Source organism: Myxine glutinosa, chromosome 4, assembly GCF_964187855.1.
Source record: "Myxine glutinosa chromosome 4, kmMyxGlut1.1, whole genome shotgun sequence".
NCBI classification, from domain to species: domain Eukaryota; kingdom Metazoa; phylum Chordata; class Myxini; order Myxiniformes; family Myxinidae; genus Myxine; species Myxine glutinosa.
Window position 1 is genome coordinate 111,967,275 of NC_136264.1, and position 26,438 is coordinate 111,993,712.

General features: G+C 52.1%; 1 protein-coding gene across 1 annotated transcript in view; it reads left to right on the forward strand.

Annotated features, from left to right (window-relative positions):
• CPE (carboxypeptidase E) overlaps nt 1-26,438 on the forward strand; it is a 72,269-nt gene that overhangs the window by 41,731 nt on the left and 4,100 nt on the right. Inside the window, exon 8 of the mRNA XM_068113120.2 lies at nt 1,134-1,252. Within this exon, the coding sequence (XP_067969221.1) occupies nt 1,134-1,252 (119 nt within the window). The remainder of the gene's footprint in view (nt 1-1,133; nt 1,253-26,438) is intronic.

The following is a 26,438-nucleotide window of genomic DNA, read 5'->3' on the forward strand; positions in this document are numbered from 1 at the left end:
CAAATGATGTATTTTGTTTAAATGTGCCTCCTTTTACCCTTCATGTGATGCAGTAACAGGTACATGTTAAGTGTATTTTGGTCATATTTGATGATAGGATCAAGCCATAAACAGCAAGGTATTGTATGACCATGCATTCTGGCCCTTCGGGTTAGTCTGTATGTATGTGTTTGGTTGACCATGTATTTCGGCCTTCGGGATGAGGGGCATGCGAATGCTCGCGGGACAGGCTTGTTGGACTGTGTACTTTGGTTGTGGGGTCAGGGTGCACATCCCTACTAGTAAAAATGTTTGGGATTTTTCACCCTTTTAAATAAAAATAAAAAAAGGCCCATACTGGATCTATATATATATATATATATATATATATATATATATATATATATATATATATATATATATATATATATATACTGTATATACATATACATATATATATATATATATATATATATATATATATATATATATATAGATAGTGTATATATATTTTTACTTTATAATCTCAGTTGATGTAAATAATTTGTATCACACTTTGTTATTTGATGAATGGCCTTTTTTTAATTTATCTTTCGCTGTGCTTTCGCTGTGCCTTTGACATATTTTGCCTTTGAATTAAAATAAACATTAATATTGAACAGTTCAAGCTCACTAACAATTGGCATGGAAACGTTCGGTTTAGTCTTGTTTACACTTTTCACTGACAAGTCTGCATGGCAGGGAAAGATAAAGAATGACTCTGGCAGTGGGAAAATTTTTCCTGTTTGTTCATTTTTTTGCCATGTATGATGGTGTGTACTTCGAGGTAAATTTAATGATGTATATGGTAAACCCAGCTCTCATCCTTCTTTAACTACTGGTTGTCTAATGTTTACATATTTGCCGTTTCAAAAAAAAAAAAATCCAAATAAATTGGTGTGCTCGTGCGCATAAACATATGTGCTATGAACGATAACCATGCATTAACATGTCTGCAATGGACCGAATGATAACCATTAAAGGTTACTCAAAAGTACTGTACTGGGAATTCTAGGCTGAGAAATATTTAGTGCTGACCCTACAAACTGTTTTATACTCGTACAACCCTCATTCACTACTTTTGGTCACTCTCCCTTTGTTTCCTACATTGACAGCTCATGATGGTGATTACTGGCGTCTCCTGGTCCCAGGACAGTATGAAGTGACTGCATCAGCCCCGGGATATAACAGTGTCACCAAACAAGTGACAGTTCCACACAGTCCTGCTGTAGAGGTATTATATGTCACCTTTGAATTTCTGTTTTTCTTCATTATAAAGTATTGTTACGCAACCGTGATTAACACCACAGTTACGGATGGCCGATTTGCGAGACTTTAACTCCCGAGGCGAAAACTCAATGGCGGATTCAAACTCAACACAAAGTTAAACGCGCGGAAGGGCAGACGCAACAAAGCTCCGCAGCCTTATCTATTAAAATGAAACACCCAGGAAACTGCGTTCAGATATATACAGAAAATAATACAAGGATTTATTATGGAAAAGTAAAGCCAGTGAAAAAGCCCGCCGGTAAATCTAATATCCTAGATCGGGACGTCCCCACACGACTGACAGCAAACACAAAACGAGGGAGATGAATTACGAAAAGAATACGTCACGTCGTTCAAAATATACGCGGATTCGGGCTTATCTTGTCTGTCTTTCGTCGTCTTTGTGGCGGCCGTCCAACACCGCTCCTTTCGGCCCGATCGCACACCACGAGGTCCCTCGCTCCAAGTCCCACAAGGCCGAGCACCACGCACCAAAAAGCACCCTGCGTCGACGACCTCCAACGCGGGCACAAACTCCACTTGACCAGGGACAGGAAGGACTCCTTTGATAGCCACTCGACTCGACTCTCTGCGGGAGTGCTGGCAGCCAAGTGCCAACTGTTCAGTGCCAACTGTTCAGTGCCAACTGTTCAACGAACTGCTCCCACGAAATGCTGCCTCTGCTGAGTCCTGTGTGCCCTGTGTGCCACTGTTCAACGAACTGCCTCAAACTGCCGACTGCTCTGTGTGCTCGGTGTCCTCGGTGTGCCAACTGCCGACTGCCCTCTAATGGCGTCCGACCGTCGCATATATTGGTGGCCGATGACGTCACATTGGCGCACTCCTCAGCCAATCATAGCCTCCCAACTCGCCGGCTCGCCCAGGTCACGCCCTCTGCGGCATGCTACTCCTGACATCTCCCGTCCGCGACCCCGCGGTTCTTGTGTAACACGTGCCAGGCGAGGTTTGTAGGCCTTGGAGGTGTAAACGGTGGCGGTGTATTGTGGCGGTGTTTTTGGCCTGGTTTCCTGTCCACTTGTTCCGAAGTCATTGTCAGGGAAAGGAATTATTTAATGTTGCGCTAAGGACCTAACTAATGTTTATGTGGTTTGCAGTGCCATAATGGACAAAGGTTTGACTACTAGGTCTAATTGGCAGTCATGTTCCACCAGGAAACTCAGTCCCAACAGACACTGATCGCACACCCCCGCCACCCACACAACCACGCTGACCTCCAGGCCACCCAACTCCATCCTCACCACTCCGCGTCCCAATATTGGTGCCGTTGCCCCCGTAGCCAGTTGAAGGCTGTGTCCTTCTACCCTATCAATTTTGTCCCAGCCTCCAACACTCTGGTCTAGCACACCCGGATTGATAATGGTGTCACTGGCTCCAGTGTCCACCACAGCCTCACAAAATTCTCCCTCAATTTTGCATCTAACCCTTAGATTACCTGTGCCAATTTGTCCGCAATTCACTACTTCCACCAAAGGAGGGCGCTTCTCCACACACTTGCCAGCCGAGCATGGCCCCGTATGCTCGGCTCGTTCTAGTTTCCCGCACACTCTACCGCTATTGGCCCAGGCGGAGGTGGTGGTCCTCTGTCTGGCACCTGTGGACCTACTGGGGGCCCCCTCCTTTCTGGACTGCGAAGCCTGTCAGGAGGTGGGGGCCCATATGGTTGCCGACAATTCCTCTGACTGTGCCCTCTTCTCCCACATCTAAAACAAGTCCCCAAGAACGGACCCCTCTGGTAGCCAGGCGGAGCCCCCCTTTCTCCCGGCCCAGCCCGATAAAAATCAGGCCGTCCCGATGGCCAACCTGGACCACCCTGTCGTGACTCGCTCCCTGCAAATTGTCCCCCCATCAAATTTGTCAGCTGGCGGCTGATTCCCCTTAACATTCGCCCGATGTCATCCTCTGGCTTTTCCTGATCCCGCACCTCGGCCTGCCGTACCGTCACAGGTGCCCTCTCCGATGCGCGGTTCGACCTTCTCAAAAAGGTCAGTCTCGCCGCGCATTCCGCTGCCCGGTGCACCGTGGGTGGGTCCTGTAACTCCACCAACGTCCGGACCTCAGGATCAGGGAGAGCCGCCATAAATTTTTCTATCGCCAGCTTGTCCCACGCCTGTGCTGGTAGGTCCCTGTATGCTATCCTCACAGATTGGTATATATCCTGGGCCAGCTCCTGCAACGTCTCATTAGGCTTTTGCCTGCGATGCAGCAGCTGCGCCCTGACCAGGTCGCACCTTGCGCCTGTCCCGTACCTGTTATTCAAGGCCTCACAAATGGCCTTGCTGGTCAATATTCCCTCTGGGACTACGTTTAACACGTCGGCGGCTGACCCCCGCAGTGTCGCCACCAGATTCCCCATGCGCTCCCGCTCTCCCCAACCATTGAGCTGAGACACGCACTCAAATTGTGTCAGGAAAGCCTCGAGGCTCCCTGATCCGTCAAAATGTACGAGGGGGATTGTTTTTCCAGATACTCTATTCCCCGATTCCTCTCTGTCCAAATCCAGTCCGGGGCCAAAACACCCCCCCAACTGGGTATTCCGTTTCGGAGCCTCTGGTGTCCAAATGTGGCTCGTGGTGAGGGTCTCCTGGGTCACCTTAATCTGGTCCTGAAGATGTTTAACCGACTTACTCACCTCTTCCTTCAGGCTCTCTTGAACCCGACCAACCTCCTTCTTGATGGTATTGTCCCAGATCTCCAGTCGCTCCTGCATAAAATCACTCACCCTTTCATTATCCATTAGTGGCCCCCACAGGCCTTTCTCAATTAACCCTTGCTCCTGCTCTTTTATGCGGGTTTCCAACCCCCTCACCTCCTCGGCCAATTTGCCCCCCTGTCGGTTGAGCAGTCCCCATTCCTCACTCTGCTGTAGCATTCTGGCATCCACCCGGCCCCGATAGCCTTCCAGGTCCCCATTTGCTTTATCAATTCGAGCATTTGTGGCACCAATCTGACCCTCCAACTTTTCCCCCATTTGGACAGCCTGCGTCACGCCCTCCTCTATTTTTGACATTAATTCTTCCCGTTTCAATTCAATTTCCACCCCTATGGCTTTTTCCATCTCCCCCATTTGAGTTTCTACTTTACCCTCAAATTTCCCCAGTCTGTCCGTAATTTGGTTTTGCACTCTCCCTTCTATGCCATCAATTCGTTCCCCCAGCTGCTGTGCCATTTCCCCAATTTTTCCTTCCAATTGTTCATTCCTTTCCTTTATTTCATTCCTCCATTCCTTCCCCTGGGACTCCATTTTATTTTCCAACCCACTTTTCATTTGTCCCATTTGTTCCTCCAATCGATCACTCATTCCCTTCATTCCTTCCCTACATTCCTTCCCCTGGGACTCCATTTTATTTTCCATTCCTTCAATTTCCTTACTCATTTTATTTTCCAGCCCGTCAATTTTATCATTTATTTCCCGAATTTCTGCAAGGTTTCGCTCACCGTTCTTTTCCATCCCTTCCATTTTTCGAAGCAATTGGCCCAACATCTGGTCGGTTGTCGGGGCCGTTCCTACTGCTCCCGACTCCCCGGTGGGGGAGGGGGATAAGTTGGTGCTCGGGACGAGGGAGGTTCCAAGGCTCACCTCTGCATCTAATTCCCCTATTTCCGGCTCACTCCCAACGCTGACGGAGGCCTCGCTGCGTACTTCCATCTCATCAATTTCCGACATCCGCTTTCCGGAAGATTGTTTCCCGCGCGCGTATTTATTTTAATAATTCCTGAAACAATTTAAATTTGACGAAGACGCGATATCGCGCTCCGTTTGCCCGATTGATTATTAAATTTCTCCGCCTCGACTATAAAAATCTTGCGTTCGAACGTCGGGCTCAATGTACGCCCGACCGTGTCGATGTCTCGCCGCGGACAAAAAAATTTGTCCGACGGGTTCAAATCCTACACTCCTGACACCACTTGTTACGCAACCGTGATTAACACCACAGTTACGGATGGCCGATTTGCGAGACTTTAACTCCCGAGGCGAAAACTCAATGGCGGATTCAAACTCGACACAAAGTTAAACGCGCGGAAGGGCAGACGCAACAAAGCTCCGCAGCCTTATCTATTAAAATGAAACACCCAGGAAACTGCGTTCAGATATATACAGAAAATAATACAAGGATTTATTATGGAAAAGTAAAGCCAGTGAAAAAGCCCGCCGGTAAATCTAATATCCTAGATCGGGACGTCCCCACACGACTGACAGCAAACACAAAACGAGGGAGATGAATTACGAAAAGAATACGTCACGTCGTTCAAAATATACGCGGATTCGGGCTTATCTTGTCTGTCTTTCGTCGTCTTTGTGGCGGCCGTCCAACACCGCTCCTTTCGGCCCGATCGCACACCACGAGGTCCCTCGCTCCAAGTCCCACAAGGCCGAGCACCACGCACCAAAAAGCACCCTGCGTCGACGACCTCCAACGCGGGCACAAACTCCACTTGACCAGGGACAGGAAGGACTCCTTTGATAGCCACTCGACTCGACTCTCTGCGGGAGTGCTGGCAGCCAAGTGCCAACTGTTCAGTGCCAACTGTTCAGTGCCAACTGTTCAACGAACTGCTCCCACGAAATGCTGCCTCTGCTGAGTCCTGTGTGCCCTGTGTGCCACTGTTCAACGAACTGCCTCAAACTGCCGACTGCTCTGTGTGCTCGGTGTCCTCGGTGTGCCAACTGCCGACTGCCCTCTAATGGCGTCCGACCGTCGCATATATTGGTGGCCGATGACGTCACATTGGCGCACTCCTCAGCCAATCATAGCCTCCCAACTCGCCGGCTCGCCCAGGTCACGCCCTCTGCGGCATGCTACTCCTGACATCTCCCGTCCGCGACCCCGCGGTTCTTGTGTAACACGTGCCAGGCGAGGTTTGTAGGCCTTGGAGGTGTAAACGGTGGCGGTGTATTGTGGCGGTGTTTTTGGCCTGGTTTCCTGTCCACTTGTTCCGAAGTCATTGTCAGGGAAAGGAATTATTTAATGTTGCGCTAAGGACCTAACTAATGTTTATGTGGTTTGCAGTGCCATAATGGACAAAGGTTTGACTACTAGGTGAGACTCACAGGGGCGTTACCTTTAATCCCTCACTATTTAACACTCGAACCTCCAGGTAGGTCCACAATCATACATCTTCCCCCGACAACCGCCTAAACATCAAGAACTTATTACATGTAGTGTCCCTGTCACGACAGCCGAATACCTACCTATTCAGATCTACCTAGCTCTAGATGTTGCTCTACCAAATTCATAACACAGCCCCCCCCCTGGAACCGTAGCTCCTGCAAGGTTCCCCGCAGGCGCTACCATTCCAGCCTTAACACTTACTGTCACACACTTAATTAACCTATGAAATAAATCAGGAAGGGCTGTGGGAAGTGAGTCGGACTACCTACCTACACTTCCTTAACATGCTGAACCCCTTAACCATCATGCAAGTATGTACATTTTCTTCGTTGTTCCTGTGGAGGGAGGAAACAAACAACACACCACACTAACTTAACCACAAAACTTAACCATCTTTCCAAACTCAAAACTCTAACCTTTGTACATACCCCGGTCTACAGACCGCGTCCCCCGGTGGATGCCACAAGACTCAACCTTACCTGCGGGGCCATCCCCAATGCATCCCCCTAAATTTCCACGGGCCCTGTCCAGATGTTACAGGTGAGTGACACGGCTCGGTGGATTTCACCCACATTCATGCAACACAGACCCCTTAACCACTCATTCTCATTCCATAGGTCATCAAGGCATTTCAAAAATCAACAAAGCACTTATTTCAATACACCCCCTGCAGGACCATGGCATTGATGTCATTCACGTGTGTGTGCATTCCTCAACTAGGCAGCGGGGAGGTACCGCACAAAAAGATGGTGGGGGCGCATCAGGCTGTGGTGCCCGCAGTCCCAAAAACAAGTCAACCGACTTACAAGTTCATTGCCCCCCCCCCCCCCCTTTACCTCTTGGCCCCGTGACAGCCCAACAGCCCCTTTCCGCCGTTACCTCGCCGGTGAGGGTCTCCACACACACCAGGCTCCTTTGCCTCCTGCTTTCGCGCAGCAACACGGGTCACCGGGGGACTTCCTCACCCCGCGGCGCCCAACCAGACCCTCCACCGACGAGCTCCAATTTCCAGTTACCACCGGCTGCCAGGGGTAATTGCCGCAGAGGGGGGCCCGCAGGCATCGCTCCTCAGAGCTTGCTCTGTACCTGCGGACACACACACCTTCCCCACCCACAAGACCCCAAAACACACTTCCTCCCCCGCTGCCATTCAATTCTCCACACAACTCAGCACAATTCAGTACAATTCTTGGTGTTGGTGTTACAAGGCTTGCCATGGCCTGCCACATGTGAAATCCCCCAGTTCACATTTAAACCATCACACATTTCCAAAAGCACAAGTATCACCCCTCATTATCTCCAATAATCATCACTCACTCTCCAGGTTCCACTCTCACGACCACATCAAAACACCTAACCACAATACAAAAACATACGCCACCCACAAGACACTGTGGCTCCCATTCCATCCCCTCACCGGCCATGTCATCACTCTCACCCGCCTCCCAACTCCAATTTACATGTCCCCAATTTCCAAAGCAAGTCCTGAAGCCTGGGACAGTACTCCTCAAAACACTCACCTCAAGTGCAGGTAGTTGCAGGTTGGTCAGGTTCAAGAGTGTCATCCACCACACCTAATTTCCCCCTCACCCTTCCAATCCACTCCGGAGCCTCCCGACCCATGTAGGAGCTCAATCTATCCCCGTGAACTATCTGTGGAAGGGTATGCGGGCCCATCTGAATTTTGAACACCACATCAGTCACCTGCCGAAGCACCACCCCAGGGCCCTTCCAAGGTGAAGTGAGTTTTGGGCACACCCCCTTCCTTCTCCGGGGCCAGTAGAGCCAAACAAGGTCTCCGGGAAGGAACCGAGGTGTGTGAGCCCGAGCGTCATACCGCGTTTTCATCTGCGAAGAAGCCACCCCAATTTGCTTCCTCGCAAACTCATGAGCCTTTTCCATGCTCGCTTTCAAATTGGTTGCATAGCTCTCCACAGTTGGCTCACCCGGTTCCCCTGGTGACGGTCCCATCAACAAATCTGTGGGGACTCGCATCTCCCTACCGAACATCAACAAGGCGGGGGTGCACCGAGTGGTCGCATGCTGGGCGGTCCGGTATGCCATCAATATAAAGGGAAGGTGCTCGTCCCAATCCTGTTGGTTTTCAGATGTAAAGAGGGCCAATTGTGTCAACAGTGTCCGGTTGAACCTCTCTACCATCCCATCCGATTGAGGCCTAAGGGGAGTCGTCCGGGTCTTATGAATTTGGAGGAGCTCGCACACCGACCGCAGGAGGGCAGATTCAAAGTTCCGGCCCTGGTCAGTGTGTAGCTCCCTTGGGACGCCAAATCGGGAGAAGAATCCCTCAACTAGAACTTGAGCTACCAGCCGGGCTTCCTGGTTGGGCAATGGGTAGGCCTCTGGCCACTTGGTGAAGTAATCCATTGCCACCATAATGTACCGATTCCCTCGGCGGGTGGCTGGCAGGGGCCCCACCACATCTACTGCCACCCGCTCGAGCGGTGCCCCGACATTGTACACCTGGAGCGGGGCCTTGCGCGCACGTGGGGGTCCCTTCTTACCGCGGCAGAGGTCGCAGGATCTCACCCAATTTTGGATGTCTCTGCCCGAATTCACCCAGTAGAACCTCTGCCGTAATTTGGACAAAGTCTTGGCCACGCCCAAATGTCCCATTGTCCTAGTCCCATGCACGTGCCCCATAACCACTTCCTTAAATTTGTTGGGTACAATTATCAACCAGGAAGCTACATCACCCATTGGTGTCACCCACTTTCTGAACAAATAGCCCTCTTTCAACCCCAACATCTGCCACTGTGCCCAATAGGCCTTTACCTGGGCTCCGTGTGGAGCAATCTCCTCCCAAGAGGGTCTTTTGTCCTCCTCTAGCCAATGAAAAAGGGGCCCCAAAACAGGATCCTCCCTTTGACTCTCTTGCCAATTCACATCGCCCAATTCCTGTGGGGGTTGTGGCAAAGTTCGCCTGGTCACTTTTGCTGCATATAGGCATGCATCAATTTGGCCCTGCCCAATTGGATCCTTGGCTTCTTGTCTATCACAAAATTTACACTGTGCCTCCCAACAGGGGCGCCGAGAGAGAGCGTCTGCATTGGCATGTGCTTTGCCAGGCCGATGTTGCACAGTGAAATTATACTGCTGCAGCCTCTCAAGCCACCTTGCAATTTGTCCCTCCGGCTCTTTGAACCGAAGGAGCCATTGCAAGGAGGCATGATCCACTCGGATCACAAACTCCCTCCCATAAAGGTAAGGGTGAAAGTGTCCAACTGCAGACAGCAAGGCCAATAGTTCTTTGCGGGTAACGCAATAATTTCGTTCGGGCCTCGAAAGTGCCCGACTGTAATACGCAATAGCCCTCTCGACTCCCTGTTGCATTTGTGACAACACAGCTCCCAATCCCTCCTGGCTCGCATCTGTGTCCAGGATGTAATTGCCATCATCCGTCGGGTATGCCAAAACTGGGGCCTCCACCAGACGTTGTTTTAAGTGACTGAATGCCTCGATGCAGCTCTCTGACCATACAAATTTGGCTCCTTTCTCTGTCAATTTGTGCAAAGGTCTTGCAATTTCCGCGAAATTTGCCACAAATCTCCTGTAGTATGAGCAGAGGCCCAAAAATCCTCGGACCTCCCTTACATTTTTAGGGGCGGGCCACTCTTTTACAGATTTTACCTTTCCAGGGTCAGTGGCCACGCCGCTCTCACTGATCACGTGACCCAGGTAAGTCACTTCCCTCCTGAAAATTTCACACTTGCTCGGATTTAATTTCAACCCGGCACCCCTTAATCTCCCAAATACGTCTGACAAATTTTCGACAGCCTGTTCAAATGTGGGAGCGTGGACCAATACATCATCCAAATAGACGAGGCAAGTCTGCCACGGTAAGCCAATTAAAACACGTTCCATCAGACGCTCAAACGTGGCAGGGGCATTGCACAATCCAAAGGGCATGACGACAAACTGCCAGAGACCCTTTCCTGTGGTGAACGCCGTTTTCTCCCTCGCCTCTTTATCCATTTCCACCTGCCAATAACCACTCTTTAAATCCAACGTGGAGAACCATGTTGAGCCTGAAACGGCATCGAGGGTGTCATCGATCCTTGGCAGGGGATACGAGTCCTTGAGTGTCACATGATTGAGCTGGCGGTAGTCCACACAGAACCGAGTGGTCCCGTCCTTCTTCTTCACCAGCACAATGGGTGACACCCAAGGACTCACCGAGGGCTCGATAAATCCGGCTCTTTCCATTTTGCTCACCTGTTCCTCTGCCTCCTCTTTCTTAGCGAAAGGGAGCCGCCTCGGCGGTTGGCGAACAGGCCGAGCCTCGCCAGTACTAATTTTGTGCCTGACGAGACTCGTGCGTCCAACATCCTCGGGGGAGAGAGAAAAAAACACCCAAGTTCTTACCAACCAAATTGTGCAACGTCTCTACCTGCTCCGATGTTAGGCCCTCTTCAGAGCGTGTCATCATGTCCCGCACTCCCTCTGACCAATCACATTTCCCCAAATTTTGCCCTTCTTCCGGCTGTACTGGCAAGCATGTGGATCCACCTCCTCCGGTGACCTCTACTACACTACTGCATTTGGCTACGATGGCTCCGCCCCTTATAGTGCGGGGGCTGTCGGACAAGTTGAGCAGCCTGACTGCCAGCATAGGCCCACGGGTGTCTACGAGGGTGCGACCCACCATTAATTCCTCCGTCCCCTGCGAGGACCACGACTCCACTAGCCCCAGCTGGCCAATGGGTTGAGCACCTGCTGCTAACTCTGCCATCACGACTCTCTCGGACCTGGGAGGCACGGTCACAGTGCGCGGCACCTCCAGCCACGTCCCCTGCACCTCCTCGTCATCCCCCAGTCCCATTAACTGCAGCCTCTCGGTGCCCAACCACATATGACCACGCCCAAGGTCTAATTGGCAGTCATGTTCCACCAGGAAACTCAGTCCCAACAGACACTGATCGCACACCCCCGCCACCCACACAACCACGCTGACCTCCAGGCCACCCAACTCCATCCTCACCACTCCGCGTCCCAATATTGGTGCCGTTGCCCCCGTAGCCAGTTGAAGGCTGTGTCCTTCTACCCTATCAATTTTGTCCCAGCCTCCAACACTCTGGTCTAGCACACCCGGATTGATAATGGTGTCACTGGCTCCAGTGTCCACCACAGCCTCACAAAATTCTCCCTCAATTTTGCATCTAACCCTTAGATTACCTGTGCCAATTTGTCCGCAATTCACTACTTCCACCAAAGGAGGGCGCTTCTCCACACACTTGCCAGCCGAGCATGGCCCCGTATGCTCGGCTCGTTCTAGTTTCCCGCACACTCTACCGCTATTGGCCCAGGCGGAGGTGGTGGTCCTCTGTCTGGCACCTGTGGACCTACTGGGGGCCCCCTCCTTTCTGGACTGCGAAGCCTGTCAGGAGGTGGGGGCCCATATGGTTGCCGACAATTCCTCTGACTGTGCCCTCTTCTCCCACATCTAAAACAAGTCCCCAAGAACGGACCCCTCTGGTAGCCAGGCGGAGCCCCCCTTTCTCCCGGCCCAGCCCGATAAAAATCAGGCCGTCCCGATGGCCAACCTGGACCACCCTGTCGTGACTCGCTCCCTGCAAATTGTCCCCCCATCAAATTTGTCAGCTGGCGGCTGATTCCCCTTAACATTCGCCCGATGTCATCCTCTGGCTTTTCCTGATCCCGCACCTCGGCCTGCCGTACCGTCACAGGTGCCCTCTCCGATGCGCGGTTCGACCTTCTCAAAAAGGTCAGTCTCGCCGCGCATTCCGCTGCCCGGTGCACCGTGGGTGGGTCCTGTAACTCCACCAACGTCCGGACCTCAGGATCAGGGAGAGCCGCCATAAATTTTTCTATCGCCAGCTTGTCCCACGCCTGTGCTGGTAGGTCCCTGTATGCTATCCTCACAGATTGGTATATATCCTGGGCCAGCTCCTGCAACGTCTCATTAGGCTTTTGCCTGCGATGCAGCAGCTGCGCCCTGACCAGGTCGCACCTTGCGCCTGTCCCGTACCTGTTATTCAAGGCCTCACAAATGGCCTTGCTGGTCAATATTCCCTCTGGGACTACGTTTAACACGTCGGCGGCTGACCCCCGCAGTGTCGCCACCAGATTCCCCATGCGCTCCCGCTCTCCCCAACCATTGAGCTGAGACACGCACTCAAATTGTGTCAGGAAAGCCTCGAGGCTCCCTGATCCGTCAAAATGTACGAGGGGGATTGTTTTTCCAGAGACTCTATTCCCCGATTCCTCTCTGTCCAAATCCAGTCCGGGGCCAAAACACCCCCCCAACTGGGTATTCCGTTTCGGAGCCTCTGGTGTCCAAATGTGGCTCGTGGTGAGGGTCTCCTGGGTCACCTTAATCTGGTCCTGAAGATGTTTAACCGACTTACTCACCTCTTCCTTCAGGCTCTCTTGAACCCGACCAACCTCCTTCTTGATGGTATTGTCCCAGATCTCCAGTCGCTCCTGCATAAAATCACTCACCCTTTCATTATCCATTAGTGGCCCCCACAGGCCTTTCTCAATTAACCCTTGCTCCTGCTCTTTTATGCGGGTTTCCAACCCCCTCACCTCCTCGGCCAATTTGCCCCCCTGTCGGTTGAGCAGTCCCCATTCCTCACTCTGCTGTAGCATTCTGGCATCCACCCGGCCCCGATAGCCTTCCAGGTCCCCATTTGCTTTATCAATTCGAGCATTTGTGGCACCAATCTGACCCTCCAACTTTTCCCCCATTTGGACAGCCTGCGTCACGCCCTCCTCTATTTTTGACATTAATTCTTCCCGTTTCAATTCAATTTCCACCCCTATGGCTTTTTCCATCTCCCCCATTTGAGTTTCTACTTTACCCTCAAATTTCCCCAGTCTGTCCGTAATTTGGTTTTGCACTCTCCCTTCTATGCCATCAATTCGTTCCCCCAGCTGCTGTGCCATTTCCCCAATTTTTCCTTCCAATTGTTCATTCCTTTCCTTTATTTCATTCCTCCATTCCTTCCCCTGGGACTCCATTTTATTTTCCAACCCACTTTTCATTTGTCCCATTTGTTCCTCCAATCGATCACTCATTCCCTTCATTCCTTCCCTACATTCCTTCCCCTGGGACTCCATTTTATTTTCCATTCCTTCAATTTCCTTACTCATTTTATTTTCCAGCCCGTCAATTTTATCATTTATTCCCCAAATTTCTGCAAGGTTTCGCTCACCGTTCTTTTCCATCCCTTCCATTTTTCGAAGCAATTGGCCCAACATCTGGTCGGTTGTCGGGGCCGTTCCTACTGCTCCCGACTCCCCGGTGGGGGAGGGGGATAAGTTGGTGCTCGGGACGAGGGAGGTTCCAAGGCTCACCTCTGCATCTAATTCCCCTATTTCCGGCTCACTCCCAACGCTGACGGAGGCCTCGCTGCGTACTTCCATCTCATCAATTTCCGACATCCGCTTTCCGGAAGATTGTTTCCCGCGCGCGTATTTATTTTAATAATTCCTGAAACAATTTAAATTTGACGAAGACGCGATATCGCGCTCCGTTTGCCCGATTGATTATTAAATTTCTCCGCCTCGACTATAAAAATCTTGCGTTCGAACGTCGGGCTCAATGTACGCCCGACCGTGTCGATGTCTCGCCGCGGACAAAAAAATTTGTCCGACGGGTTCAAATCCTACACTCCTGACACCACTTGTTACGCAACCGTGATTAACACCACAGTTACGGATGGCCGATTTGCGAGACTTTAACTCCCGAGGCGAAAACTCAATGGCGGATTCAAACTCAACACAAAGTTAAACGCGCGGAAGGGCAGACGCAACAAAGCTCCGCAGCCTTATCTATTAAAATGAAACACCCAGGAAACTGCGTTCAGATATATACAGAAAATAATACAAGGATTTATTATGGAAAAGTAAAGCCAGTGAAAAAGCCCGCCGGTAAATCTAATATCCTAGATCGGGACGTCCCCACACGACTGACAGCAAACACAAAACGAGGGAGATGAATTACGAAAAGAATACGTCACGTCGTTCAAAATATACGCGGATTCGGGCTTATCTTGTCTGTCTTTCGTCGTCTTTGTGGCGGCCGTCCAACACCGCTCCTTTCGGCCCGATCGCACACCACGAGGTCCCTCGCTCCAAGTCCCACAAGGCCGAGCACCACGCACCAAAAAGCACCCTGCGTCGACGACCTCCAACGCGGGCACAAACTCCACTTGACCAGGGACAGGAAGGACTCCTTTGATAGCCACTCGACTCGACTCTCTGCGGGAGTGCTGGCAGCCAAGTGCCAACTGTTCAGTGCCAACTGTTCAGTGCCAACTGTTCAGTGCCAACTGTTCAACGAACTGCTCCCACGAAATGCTGCCTCTGCTGAGTCCTGTGTGCCCTGTGTGCCACTGTTCAACGAACTGCCTCAAACTGCCGACTGCTCTGTGTGCTCGGTGTCCTCGGTGTGCCAACTGCCGACTGCCCTCTAATGGCGTCCGACCGTCGCATATATTGGTGGCCGATGACGTCACATTGGCGCACTCCTCAGCCAATCATAGCCTCCCAACTCGCCGGCTCGCCCAGGTCACGCCCTCTGCGGCATGCTACTCCTGACATCTCCCGTCCGCGACCCCGCGGTTCTTGTGTAACACGTGCCAGGCGAGGTTTGTAGGCCTTGGAGGTGTAAACGGTGGCGGTGTATTGTGGCGGTGTTTTTGGCCTGGTTTCCTGTCCACTTGTTCCGAAGTCATTGTCAGGGAAAGGAATTATTTAATGTTGCGCTAAGGACCTAACTAATGTTTATGTGGTTTGCAGTGCCATAATGGACAAAGGTTTGACTACTAGGTCTAATTGGCAGTCATGTTCCACCAGGAAACTCAGTCCCAACAGACACTGATCGCACACCCCCGCCACCCACACAACCACGCTGACCTCCAGGCCACCCAACTCCATCCTCACCACTCCGCGTCCCAATATTGGTGCCGTTGCCCCCGTAGCCAGTTGAAGGCTGTGTCCTTCTACCCTATCAATTTTGTCCCAGCCTCCAACACTCTGGTCTAGCACACCCGGATTGATAATGGTGTCACTGGCTCCAGTGTCCACCACAGCCTCACAAAATTCTCCCTCAATTTTGCATCTAACCCTTAGATTACCTGTGCCAATTTGTCCGCAATTCACTACTTCCACCAAAGGAGGGCGCTTCTCCACACACTTGCCAGCCGAGCATGGCCCCGTATGCTCGGCTCGTTCTAGTTTCCCGCACACTCTACCGCTATTGGCCCAGGCGGAGGTGGTGGTCCTCTGTCTGGCACCTGTGGACCTACTGGGGGCCCCCTCCTTTCTGGACTGCGAAGCCTGTCAGGAGGTGGGGGCCCATATGGTTGCCGACAATTCCTCTGACTGTGCCCTCTTCTCCCACATCTAAAACAAGTCCCCAAGAACGGACCCCTCTGGTAGCCAGGCGGAGCCCCCCTTTCTCCCGGCCCAGCCCGATAAAAATCAGGCCATCCCGATGGCCAACCTGGACCACCCTGTCGTGACTCGCTCCCTGCAAATTGTCCCCCCATCAAATTTGTCAGCTGGCGGCTGATTCCCCTTAACATTCGCCCGATGTCATCCTCTGGCTTTTCCTGATCCCGCACCTCGGCCTGCCGTACCGTCACAGGTGCCCTCTCCGATGCGCGGTTCGACCTTCTCAAAAAGGTCAGTCTCGCCGCGCATTCCGCTGCCCGGTGCACCGTGGGTGGGTCCTGTAACTCCACCAACGTCCGGACCTCAGGATCAGGGAGAGCCGCCATAAATTTTTCTATCGCCAGCTTGTCCCACGCCTGTGCTGGTAGGTCCCTGTATGCTATCCTCACAGATTGGTATATATCCTGGGCCAGCTCCTGCAACGTCTCATTAGGCTTTTGCCTGCGATGCAGCAGCTGCGCCCTGACCAGGTCGCACCTTGCGCCTGTCCCGTACCTGTTATTCAAGGCCTCACAAATGGCCTTGCTGGTCAATATTCCCTCTGGGACTACGTTTAACACGTCGGCGGCTGACCCCCGCAGTGTCGCCACCAGATTCCCCATGCGCTCCCGCTCTCCCCAACCATTGAGCTGAGACACGCACTCAAATTGTGTCAGGAAAGCCTCGAGGCTCCCTGATCCGTCAAAATGTACGAGGGGGATTGTTTTTCCAGAGACTCTATTCCCCGATTCCTCTCTGTCCAAATCCAGTCCGGGGCCAAAACACCCCCCCAACTGGGTATTCCGTTTCGGAGCCTCTGGTGTCCAAATGTGGCTCGTGGTGAGGGTCTCCTGGGTCACCTTAATCTGGTCCTGAAGATGTTTAACCGACTTACTCACCTCTTCCTTCAGGCTCTCTTGAACCCGACCAACCTCCTTCTTGATGGTATTGTCCCAGATCTCCAGTCGCTCCTGCATAAAATCACTCACCCTTTCATTATCCATTAGTGGCCCCCACAGGCCTTTCTCAATTAACCCTTGCTCCTGCTCTTTTATGCGGGTTTCCAACCCCCTCACCTCCTCGGCCAATTTGCCCCCCTGTCGGTTGAGCAGTCCCCATTCCTCACTCTGCTGTAGCATTCTGGCATCCACCCGGCCCCGATAGCCTTCCAGGTCCCCATTTGCTTTATCAATTCGAGCATTTGTGGCACCAATCTGACCCTCCAACTTTTCCCCCATTTGGACAGCCTGCGTCACGCCCTCCTCTATTTTTGACATTAATTCTTCCCGTTTCAATTCAATTTCCACCCCTATGGCTTTTTCCATCTCCCCCATTTGAGTTTCTACTTTACCCTCAAATTTCCCCAGTCTGTCCGTAATTTGGTTTTGCACTCTCCCTTCTATGCCATCAATTCGTTCCCCCAGCTGCTGTGCCATTTCCCCAATTTTTCCTTCCAATTGTTCATTCCTTTCCTTTATTTCATTCCTCCATTCCTTCCCCTGGGACTCCATTTTATTTTCCAACCCACTTTTCATTTGTCCCATTTGTTCCTCCAATCGATCACTCATTCCCTTCATTCCTTCCCTACATTCCTTCCCCTGGGACTCCATTTTATTTTCCATTCCTTCAATTTCCTTACTCATTTTATTTTCCAGCCCGTCAATTTTATCATTTATTCCCCGAATTTCTGCAAGGTTTCGCTCACCGTTCTTTTCCATCCCTTCCATTTTTCGAAGCAATTGGCCCAACATCTGGTCGGTTGTCGGGGCCGTTCCTACTGCTCCCGACTCCCCGGTGGGGGAGGGGGATAAGTTGGTGCTCGGGACGAGGGAGGTTCCAAGGCTCACCTCTGCATCTAATTCCCCTATTTCCGGCTCACTCCCAACGCTGACGGAGGCCTCGCTGCGTACTTCCATCTCATCAATTTCCGACATCCGCTTTCCGGAAGATTGTTTCCCGCGCGCGTATTTATTTTAATAATTCCTGAAACAATTTAAATTTGACGAAGACGCGATATCGCGCTCCGTTTGCCCGATTGATTATTAAATTTCTCCGCCTCGACTATAAAAATCTTGCGTTCGAACGTCGGGCTCAATGTACGCCCGACCGTGTCGATGTCTCGCCGCGGACAAAAAAATTTGTCCGACGGGTTCAAATCCTACACTCCTGACACCACTTGTTACGCAACCGTGATTAACACCACAGTTACGGATGGCCGATTTGCGAGACTTTAACTCCCGAGGCGAAAACTCAATGGCGGATTCAAACTCAACACAAAGTTAAACGCGCGGAAGGGCAGACGCAACAAAGCTCCGCAGCCTTATCTATTAAAATGAAACACCCAGGAAACTGCGTTCAGATATATACAGAAAATAATACAAGGATTTATTATGGAAAAGTAAAGCCAGTGAAAAAGCCCGCCGGTAAATCTAATATCCTAAATCGGGACGTCCCCACACGACTGACAGCAAACACAAAACGAGGGAGATGAATTACGAAAAGAATACGTCACGTCGTTCAAAATATACGCGGATTCGGGCTTATCTTGTCTGTCTTTCGTCGTCTTTGTGGCGGCCGTCCAACACCGCTCCTTTCGGCCCGATCGCACACCACGAGGTCCCTCGCTCCAAGTCCCACAAGGCCGAGCACCACGCACCAAAAAGCACCCTGCGTCGACGACCTCCAACGCGGGCACAAACTCCACTTGACCAGGGACAGGAAGGACTCCTTTGATAGCCACTCGACTCGACTCTCTGCGGGAGTGCTGGCAGCCAAGTGCCAACTGTTCAGTGCCAACTGTTCAGTGCCAACTGTTCAACGAACTGCTCCCACGAAATGCTGCCTCTGCTGAGTCCTGTGTGCCCTGTGTGCCACTGTTCAACGAACTGCCTCAAACTGCCGACTGCTCTGTGTGCTCGGTGTCCTCGGTGTGCCAACTGCCGACTGCCCTCTAATGGCGTCCGACCGTCGCATATATTGGTGGCCGATGACGTCACATTGGCGCACTCCTCAGCCAATCATAGCCTCCCAACTCGCCGGCTCGCCCAGGTCACGCCCTCTGCGGCATGCTACTCCTGACATCTCCCGTCCGCGACCCCGCGGTTCTTGTGTAACACGTGCCAGGCGAGGTTTGTAGGCCTTGGAGGTGTAAACGGTGGCGGTGTATTGTGGCGGTGTTTTTGGCCTGGTTTCCTGTCCACTTGTTCCGAAGTCATTGTCAGGGAAAGGAATTATTTAATGTTGCGCTAAGGACCTAACTAATGTTTATGTGGTTTGCAGTGCCATAATGGACAAAGGTTTGACTACTAGGTGAGACTCACAGGGGCGTTACCTTTAATCCCTCACTATTTAACACTCGAACCTCCAGGTAGGTCCACAATCATACATCTTCCCCCGACAACCGCCTAAACATCAAGAACTTATTACATGTAGAGTCCCTGTCACGACAGCCGAATACCTACCTATTCAGATCTACCTAGCTCTAGATGTTGCTCTACCAAATTCATAACACAGCCCCCCCCCCCCTGGAACCGTAGCTCCTGCAAGGTTCCCCGCAGGCGCTACCATTCCAGCCTTAACACTTACTGTCACACACTTAATTAACCTATGAAATAAATCAGGAAGGGCTGTGGGAAGTGAGTCGGACTACCTACCTACACTTCCTTAACATGCTGAACCCCTTAACCATCATGCAAGTATGTACATTTTCTTCGTTGTTCCTGTGGAGGGAGGAAACAAACAACACACCACACTAACTTAACCACAAAACTTAACCATCTTTCCAAACTCAAAACTCTAACCTTTGTACATACCCCGGTCTACAGACCGCGTCCCCCGGTGGATGCCACAAGACTCAACCTTACCTGCGGGGCCATCCCCAATGCATCCCCCTAAATTTCCACGGGCCCTGTCCAGATGTTACAGGTGAGTGACACGGCTCGGTGGATTTCACCCACATTCATGCAACACAGACCCCTTAACCACTCATTCTCATTCCATAGGTCATCAAGGCATTTCAAAAATCAACAAAGCACTTATTTCAATACACCCCCTGCAGGACCATGGCATTGATGTCATTCACGTGTGTGTGCATTCCTCAACTAGGCAGCGGGGAGGTACCGCACAAAAAGATGGTGGGGGCGCATCAGGCTGTGGTGCCCGCAGTCCCAAAAACAAGTCAACCGACTTACAAGTTCATTGCCCCCCCCCCCCCTTTACCTCTTGGCCCCGTGACAGCCCAACAGCCCCTTTCCGCCGTTACCTCGCCGGTGAGGGTCTCCACACACACCAGGCTCCTTTGCCTCCTGCTTTCGCGCAGCAACACGGGTCACCGGGGGACTTCCTCACCCCGCGGCGCCCAACCAGACCCTCCACCGACGAGCTCCAATTTCCAGTTACCACCGGCTGCCAGGGGTAATTGCCGCAGAGGGGGGCCCGCAGGCATCGCTCCTCAGAGCTTGCTCTGTACCTGCGGACACACACACCTTCCCCACCCACAAGACCCCAAAACACACTTCCTCCCCCGCTGCCATTCAATTCTCCACACAACTCAGCACAATTCAGTACAATTCTTGGTGTTGGTGTTACAAGGCTTGCCATGGCCTGCCACATGTGAAATCCCCCAGTTCACATTTAAACCATCACACATTTCCAAAAGCACAAGTATCACCCCTCATTATCTCCAATAATCATCACTCACTCTCCAGGTTCCACTCTCACGACCACATCAAAACACCTAACCACAATACAAAAACATACGCCACCCACAAGACACTGTGGCTCCCATTCCATCCCCTCACCGGCCATGTCATCACTCTCACCCGCCTCCCAACTCCAATTTACATGTCCCCAATTTCCAAAGCAAGTCCTGAAGCCTGGGACAGTACTCCTCAAAACACTCACCTCAAGTGCAGGTAGTTGCAGGTTGGTCAGGTTCAAGAGTGTCATCCACCACACCTAATTTCCCCCTCACCCTTCCAATCCACTCCGGAGCCTCCCGACCCATGTAGGAGCTCAATCTATCCCCGTGAACTATCTGTGGAAGGGTATGCGGGCCCATCTGAATTTTGAACACCACATCAGTCACCTGCCGAAGCACCACCCCAGGGCCCTTCCAAGGTGAAGTGAGTTTTGGGCACATCCCCTTCCTTCTCCGGGGCCAGTAGAGCCAAACAAGGTCTCCGGGAAGGAACCGAGGTGTGTGAGCCCGAGCGTCATACCGCGTTTTCATCTGCGAAGAAGCCACCCCAATTTGCTTCCTCGCAAACTCATGAGCCTTTTCCATGCTCGCTTTCAAATTGGTTGCATAGCTCTCCACAGTTGGCTCACCCGGTTCCCCTGGTGACGGTCCCATCAACAAATCTGTGGGGACTCGCATCTCCCTACCGAACATCAACAAGGCGGGGGTGCACCGAGTGGTCGCATGCTGGGCGGTCCGGTATGCCATCAATATAAAGGGAAGGTGCTCGTCCCAATCCTGTTGGTTTTCAGATGTAAAGAGGGCCAATTGTGTCAACAGTGTCCGGTTGAACCTCTCTACCATCCCATCCGATTGAGGCCTAAGGGGAGTCGTCCGGGTCTTATGAATTTGGAGGAGCTCGCACACCGACCGCAGGAGGGCAGATTCAAAGTTCCGGCCCTGGTCAGTGTGTAGCTCCCTTGGGACGCCAAATCGGGAGAAGAATCCCTCAACTAGAACTTGAGCTACCAGCCGGGCTTCCTGGTTGGGCAATGGGTAGGCCTCTGGCCACTTGGTGAAGTAATCCATTGCCACCATAATGTACCGATTCCCTCGGCGGGTGGCTGGCAGGGGCCCCACCACATCTACTGCCACCCGCTCGAGCGGTGCCCCGACATTGTACACCTGGAGCGGGGCCTTGCGCGCACGTGGGGGTCCCTTCTTACCGCGGCAGAGGTCGCAGGATCTCACCCAATTTTGGATGTCTCTGCCCGAATTCACCCAGTAGAACCTCTGCCGTAATTTGGACAAAGTCTTGGCCACGCCCAAATGTCCCATTGTCCTAGTCCCATGCACGTGCCCCATAACCACTTCCTTCAATTTGTTGGGTACAATTATCAACCAGGAAGCTACATCACCCATTGGTGTCACCCACTTTCTGAACAAATAGCCCTCTTTCAACCCCAACATCTGCCACTGTGCCCAATAGGCCTTTACCTGGGCTCCGTGTGGAGCAATCTCCTCCCAAGAGGGTCTTTTGTCCTCCTCTAGCCAATGAAAAAGGGGCCCCAAAACAGGATCCTCCCTTTGACTCTCTTGCCAATTCACATCGCCCAATTCCTGTGGGGGTTGTGGCAAAGTTCGCCTGGTCACTTTTGCTGCATATAGGCATACATCAATTTGGCCCTGCCCAATTGGATCCTTGGCTTCTTGTCTATCACAAAATTTACACTGTGCCTCCCAACAGGGGCGCCGAGAGAGAGCGTCTGCATTGGCATGTGCTTTGCCAGGCCGATGTTGCACAGTGAAATTATACTGCTGCAGCCTCTCAAGCCACCTTGCAATTTGTCCCTCCGGCTCTTTGAACCGAAGGAGCCATTGCAAGGAGGCATGATCCACTCGGATCACAAACTCCCTCCCATAAAGGTAAGGGTGAAAGTGTCCAACTGCAGACAGCAAGGCCAATAGTTCTTTGCGGGTAACGCAATAATTTCGTTCGGGCCTCGAAAGTGCCCGACTGTAATACGCAATAGCCCTCTCGACTCCCTGTTGCATTTGTGACAACACAGCTCCCAATCCCTCCTGGCTCGCATCTGTGTCCAGGATGTAATTGCCATCATCCGTCGGGTATGCCAAAACTGGGGCCTCCACCAGACGTTGTTTTAAGTGACTGAATGCCTCGATGCAGCTCTCTGACCATACAAATTTGGCTCCTTTCTCTGTCAATTTGTGCAAAGGTCTTGCAATTTCCGCGAAATTTGCCACAAATCTCCTGTAGTATGAGCAGAGGCCCAAAAATCCTCGGACCTCCCTTACATTTTTAGGGGCGGGCCACTCTTTTACAGATTTTACCTTTCCAGGGTCAGTGGCCACGCCGCTCTCACTGATCACGTGACCCAGGTAAGTCACTTCCCTCCTGAAAATTTCACACTTGCTCGGATTTAATTTCAACCCGGCACCCCTTAATCTCCCAAATACGTCTGACAAATTTTCGACAGCCTGTTCAAATGTGGGAGCGTGGACCAATACATCATCCAAATAGACGAGGCAAGTCTGCCACGGTAAGCCAATTAAAACACGTTCCATCAGACGCTCAAACGTGGCAGGGGCATTGCACAATCCAAAGGGCATGACGACAAACTGCCAGAGACCCTTTCCTGTGGTGAACGCCGTTTTCTCCCTCGCCTCTTTATCCATTTCCACCTGCCAATAACCACTCTTTAAATCCAACGTGGAGAACCATGTTGAGCCTGAAACGGCATCGAGGGTGTCATCGATCCTTGGCAGGGGATACGAGTCCTTGAGTGTCACATGATTGAGCTGGCGGTAGTCCACACAGAACCGAGTGGTCCCGTCCTTCTTCTTCACCAGCACAATGGGTGACACCCAAGGACTCACCGAGGGCTCGATAAATCCGGCTCTTTCCATTTTGCTCACCTGTTCCTCTGCCTCCTCTTTCTTAGCGAAAGGGAGCCGCCTCGGCGGTTGGCGAACAGGCCGAGCCGAGCCAGTACTAATTTTGTGCCTGACGAGACTCGTGCGTCCAACATCCTCGGGGGAGAGAGAAAAAAACACCCAAGTTCTTACCAACCAAATTGTGCAACGTCTCTACCTGCTCCGATGTTAGGCCCTCTTCAGAGCGTGTCATCATGTCCCGCACTCCCTCTGACCAATCACATTTCCCCAAATTTTGCCCTTCTTCCGGCTGTACTGGCAAGCATGTGGATCCACCTCCTCCGGTGACCTCTACTACACTACTGCATTTGGCTACGATGGCTCCGCCCCTTATAGTGCGGGGGCTGTCGGACAAGTTGAGCAGCCTGACTGCCAGCATAGGCCCACGGGTGTCTACGAGGGTGCGACCCACCATTAATTCCTCCGTCCCCTGCGAGGACCACGACTCCACTAGCCCCAGCTGGCCAATGGGTTGAGCACCTGCTGCTAACTCTGCCATCACGACTCTCTCGGACCTGGGAGGCACGGTCACAGTGCGCGGCACCTCCAGCCACGTCCCCTGCACCTCCTCGTCATCCCCCAGTCCCATTAACTGCAGCCTCTCGGTGCCCAACCACATATGACCATGCCCAAGGTCTAATTGGCAGTCATGTTCCACCAGGAAACTCAGTCCCAACAGACACTGATCGCACACCCCCGCCACCCACACAACCACGCTGACCTCCAGGCCACCCAACTCCATCCTCACCACTCCGCGTCCCAATATTGGTGCCGTTGCCCCCGTAGCCAGTTGAAGGCTGTGTCCTTCTACCCTATCAATTTTGTCCCAGCCTCCAACACTCTGGTCTAGCACACCCGGATTGATAATGGTGTCACTGGCTCCAGTGTCCACCACAGCCTCACAAAATTCTCCCTCAATTTTGCATCTAACCCTTAGATTACCTGTGCCAATTTGTCCGCAATTCACTACTTCCACCAAAGGAGGGCGCTTCTCCACACACTTGCCAGCCGAGCATGGCCCCGTATGCTCGGCTCGTTCTAGTTTCCCGCACACTCTACCGCTATTGGCCCAGGCGGAGGTGGTGGTCCTCTGTCTGGCACCTGTGGACCTACTGGGGGCCCCCTCCTTTCTGGACTGCGAAGCCTGTCAGGAGGTGGGGGCCCATATGGTTGCCGACAATTCCTCTGACTGTGCCCTCTTCTCCCACATCTAAAACAAGTCCCCAAGAACGGACCCCTCTGGTAGCCAGGCGGAGCCCCCCTTTCTCCCGGCCCAGCCCGATAAAAATCAGGCCGTCCCGATGGCCAACCTGGACCACCCTGTCGTGACTCGCTCCCTGCAAATTGTCCCCCCATCAAATTTGTCAGCTGGCGGCTGATTCCCCTTAACATTCGCCCGATGTCATCCTCTGGCTTTTCCTGATCCCGCACCTCGGCCTGCCGTACCGTCACAGGTGCCCTCTCCGATGCGCGGTTCGACCTTCTCAAAAAGGTCAGTCTCGCCGCGCATTCCGCTGCCCGGTGCACCGTGGGTGGGTCCTGTAACTCCACCAACGTCCGGACCTCAGGATCAGGGAGAGCCGCCATAAATTTTTCTATCGCCAGCTTGTCCCACGCCTGTGCTGGTAGGTCCCTGTATGCTATCCTCACAGATTGGTATATATCCTGGGCCAGCTCCTGCAACGTCTCATTAGGCTTTTGCCTGCGATGCAGCAGCTGCGCCCTGACCAGGTCGCACCTTGCGCCTGTCCCGTACCTGTTATTCAAGGCCTCACAAATGGCCTTGCTGGTCAATATTCCCTCTGGGACTACGTTTAACACGTCGGCGGCTGACCCCCGCAGTGTCGCCACCAGATTCCCCATGCGCTCCCGCTCTCCCCAACCATTGAGCTGAGACACGCACTCAAATTGTGTCAGGAAAGCCTCGAGGCTCCCTGATCCGTCAAAATGTACGAGGGGGATTGTTTTTCCAGAGACTCTATTCCCCGATTCCTCTCTGTCCAAATCCAGTCCGGGGCCAAAACACCCCCCCAACTGGGTATTCCGTTTCGGAGCCTCTGGTGTCCAAATGTGGCTCGTGGTGAGGGTCTCCTGGGTCACCTTAATCTGGTCCTGAAGATGTTTAACCGACTTACTCACCTCTTCCTTCAGGCTCTCTTGAACCCGACCAACCTCCTTCTTGATGGTATTGTCCCAGATCTCCAGTCGCTCCTGCATAAAATCACTCACCCTTTCATTATCCATTAGTGGCCCCCACAGGCCTTTCTCAATTAACCCTTGCTCCTGCTCTTTTATGCGGGTTTCCAACCCCCTCACCTCCTCGGCCAATTTGCCCCCCTGTCGGTTGAGCAGTCCCCATTCCTCACTCTGCTGTAGCATTCTGGCATCCACCCGGCCCCGATAGCCTTCCAGGTCCCCATTTGCTTTATCAATTCGAGCATTTGTGGCACCAATCTGACCCTCCAACTTTTCCCCCATTTGGACAGCCTGCGTCACGCCCTCCTCTATTTTTGACATTAATTCTTCCCGTTTCAATTCAATTTCCACCCCTATGGCTTTTTCCATCTCCCCCATTTGAGTTTCTACTTTACCCTCAAATTTCCCCAGTCTGTCCGTAATTTGGTTTTGCACTCTCCCTTCTATGCCATCAATTCGTTCCCCCAGCTGCTGTGCCATTTCCCCAATTTTTCCTTCCAATTGTTCATTCCTTTCCTTTATTTCATTCCTCCATTCCTTCCCCTGGGACTCCATTTTATTTTCCAACCCACTTTTCATTTGTCCCATTTGTTCCTCCAATCGATCACTCATTCCCTTCATTCCTTCCCTACATTCCTTCCCCTGGGACTCCATTTTATTTTCCATTCCTTCAATTTCCTTACTCATTTTATTTTCCAGCCCGTCAATTTTATCATTTATTCCCCAAATTTCTGCAAGGTTTCGCTCACCGTTCTTTTCCATCCCTTCCA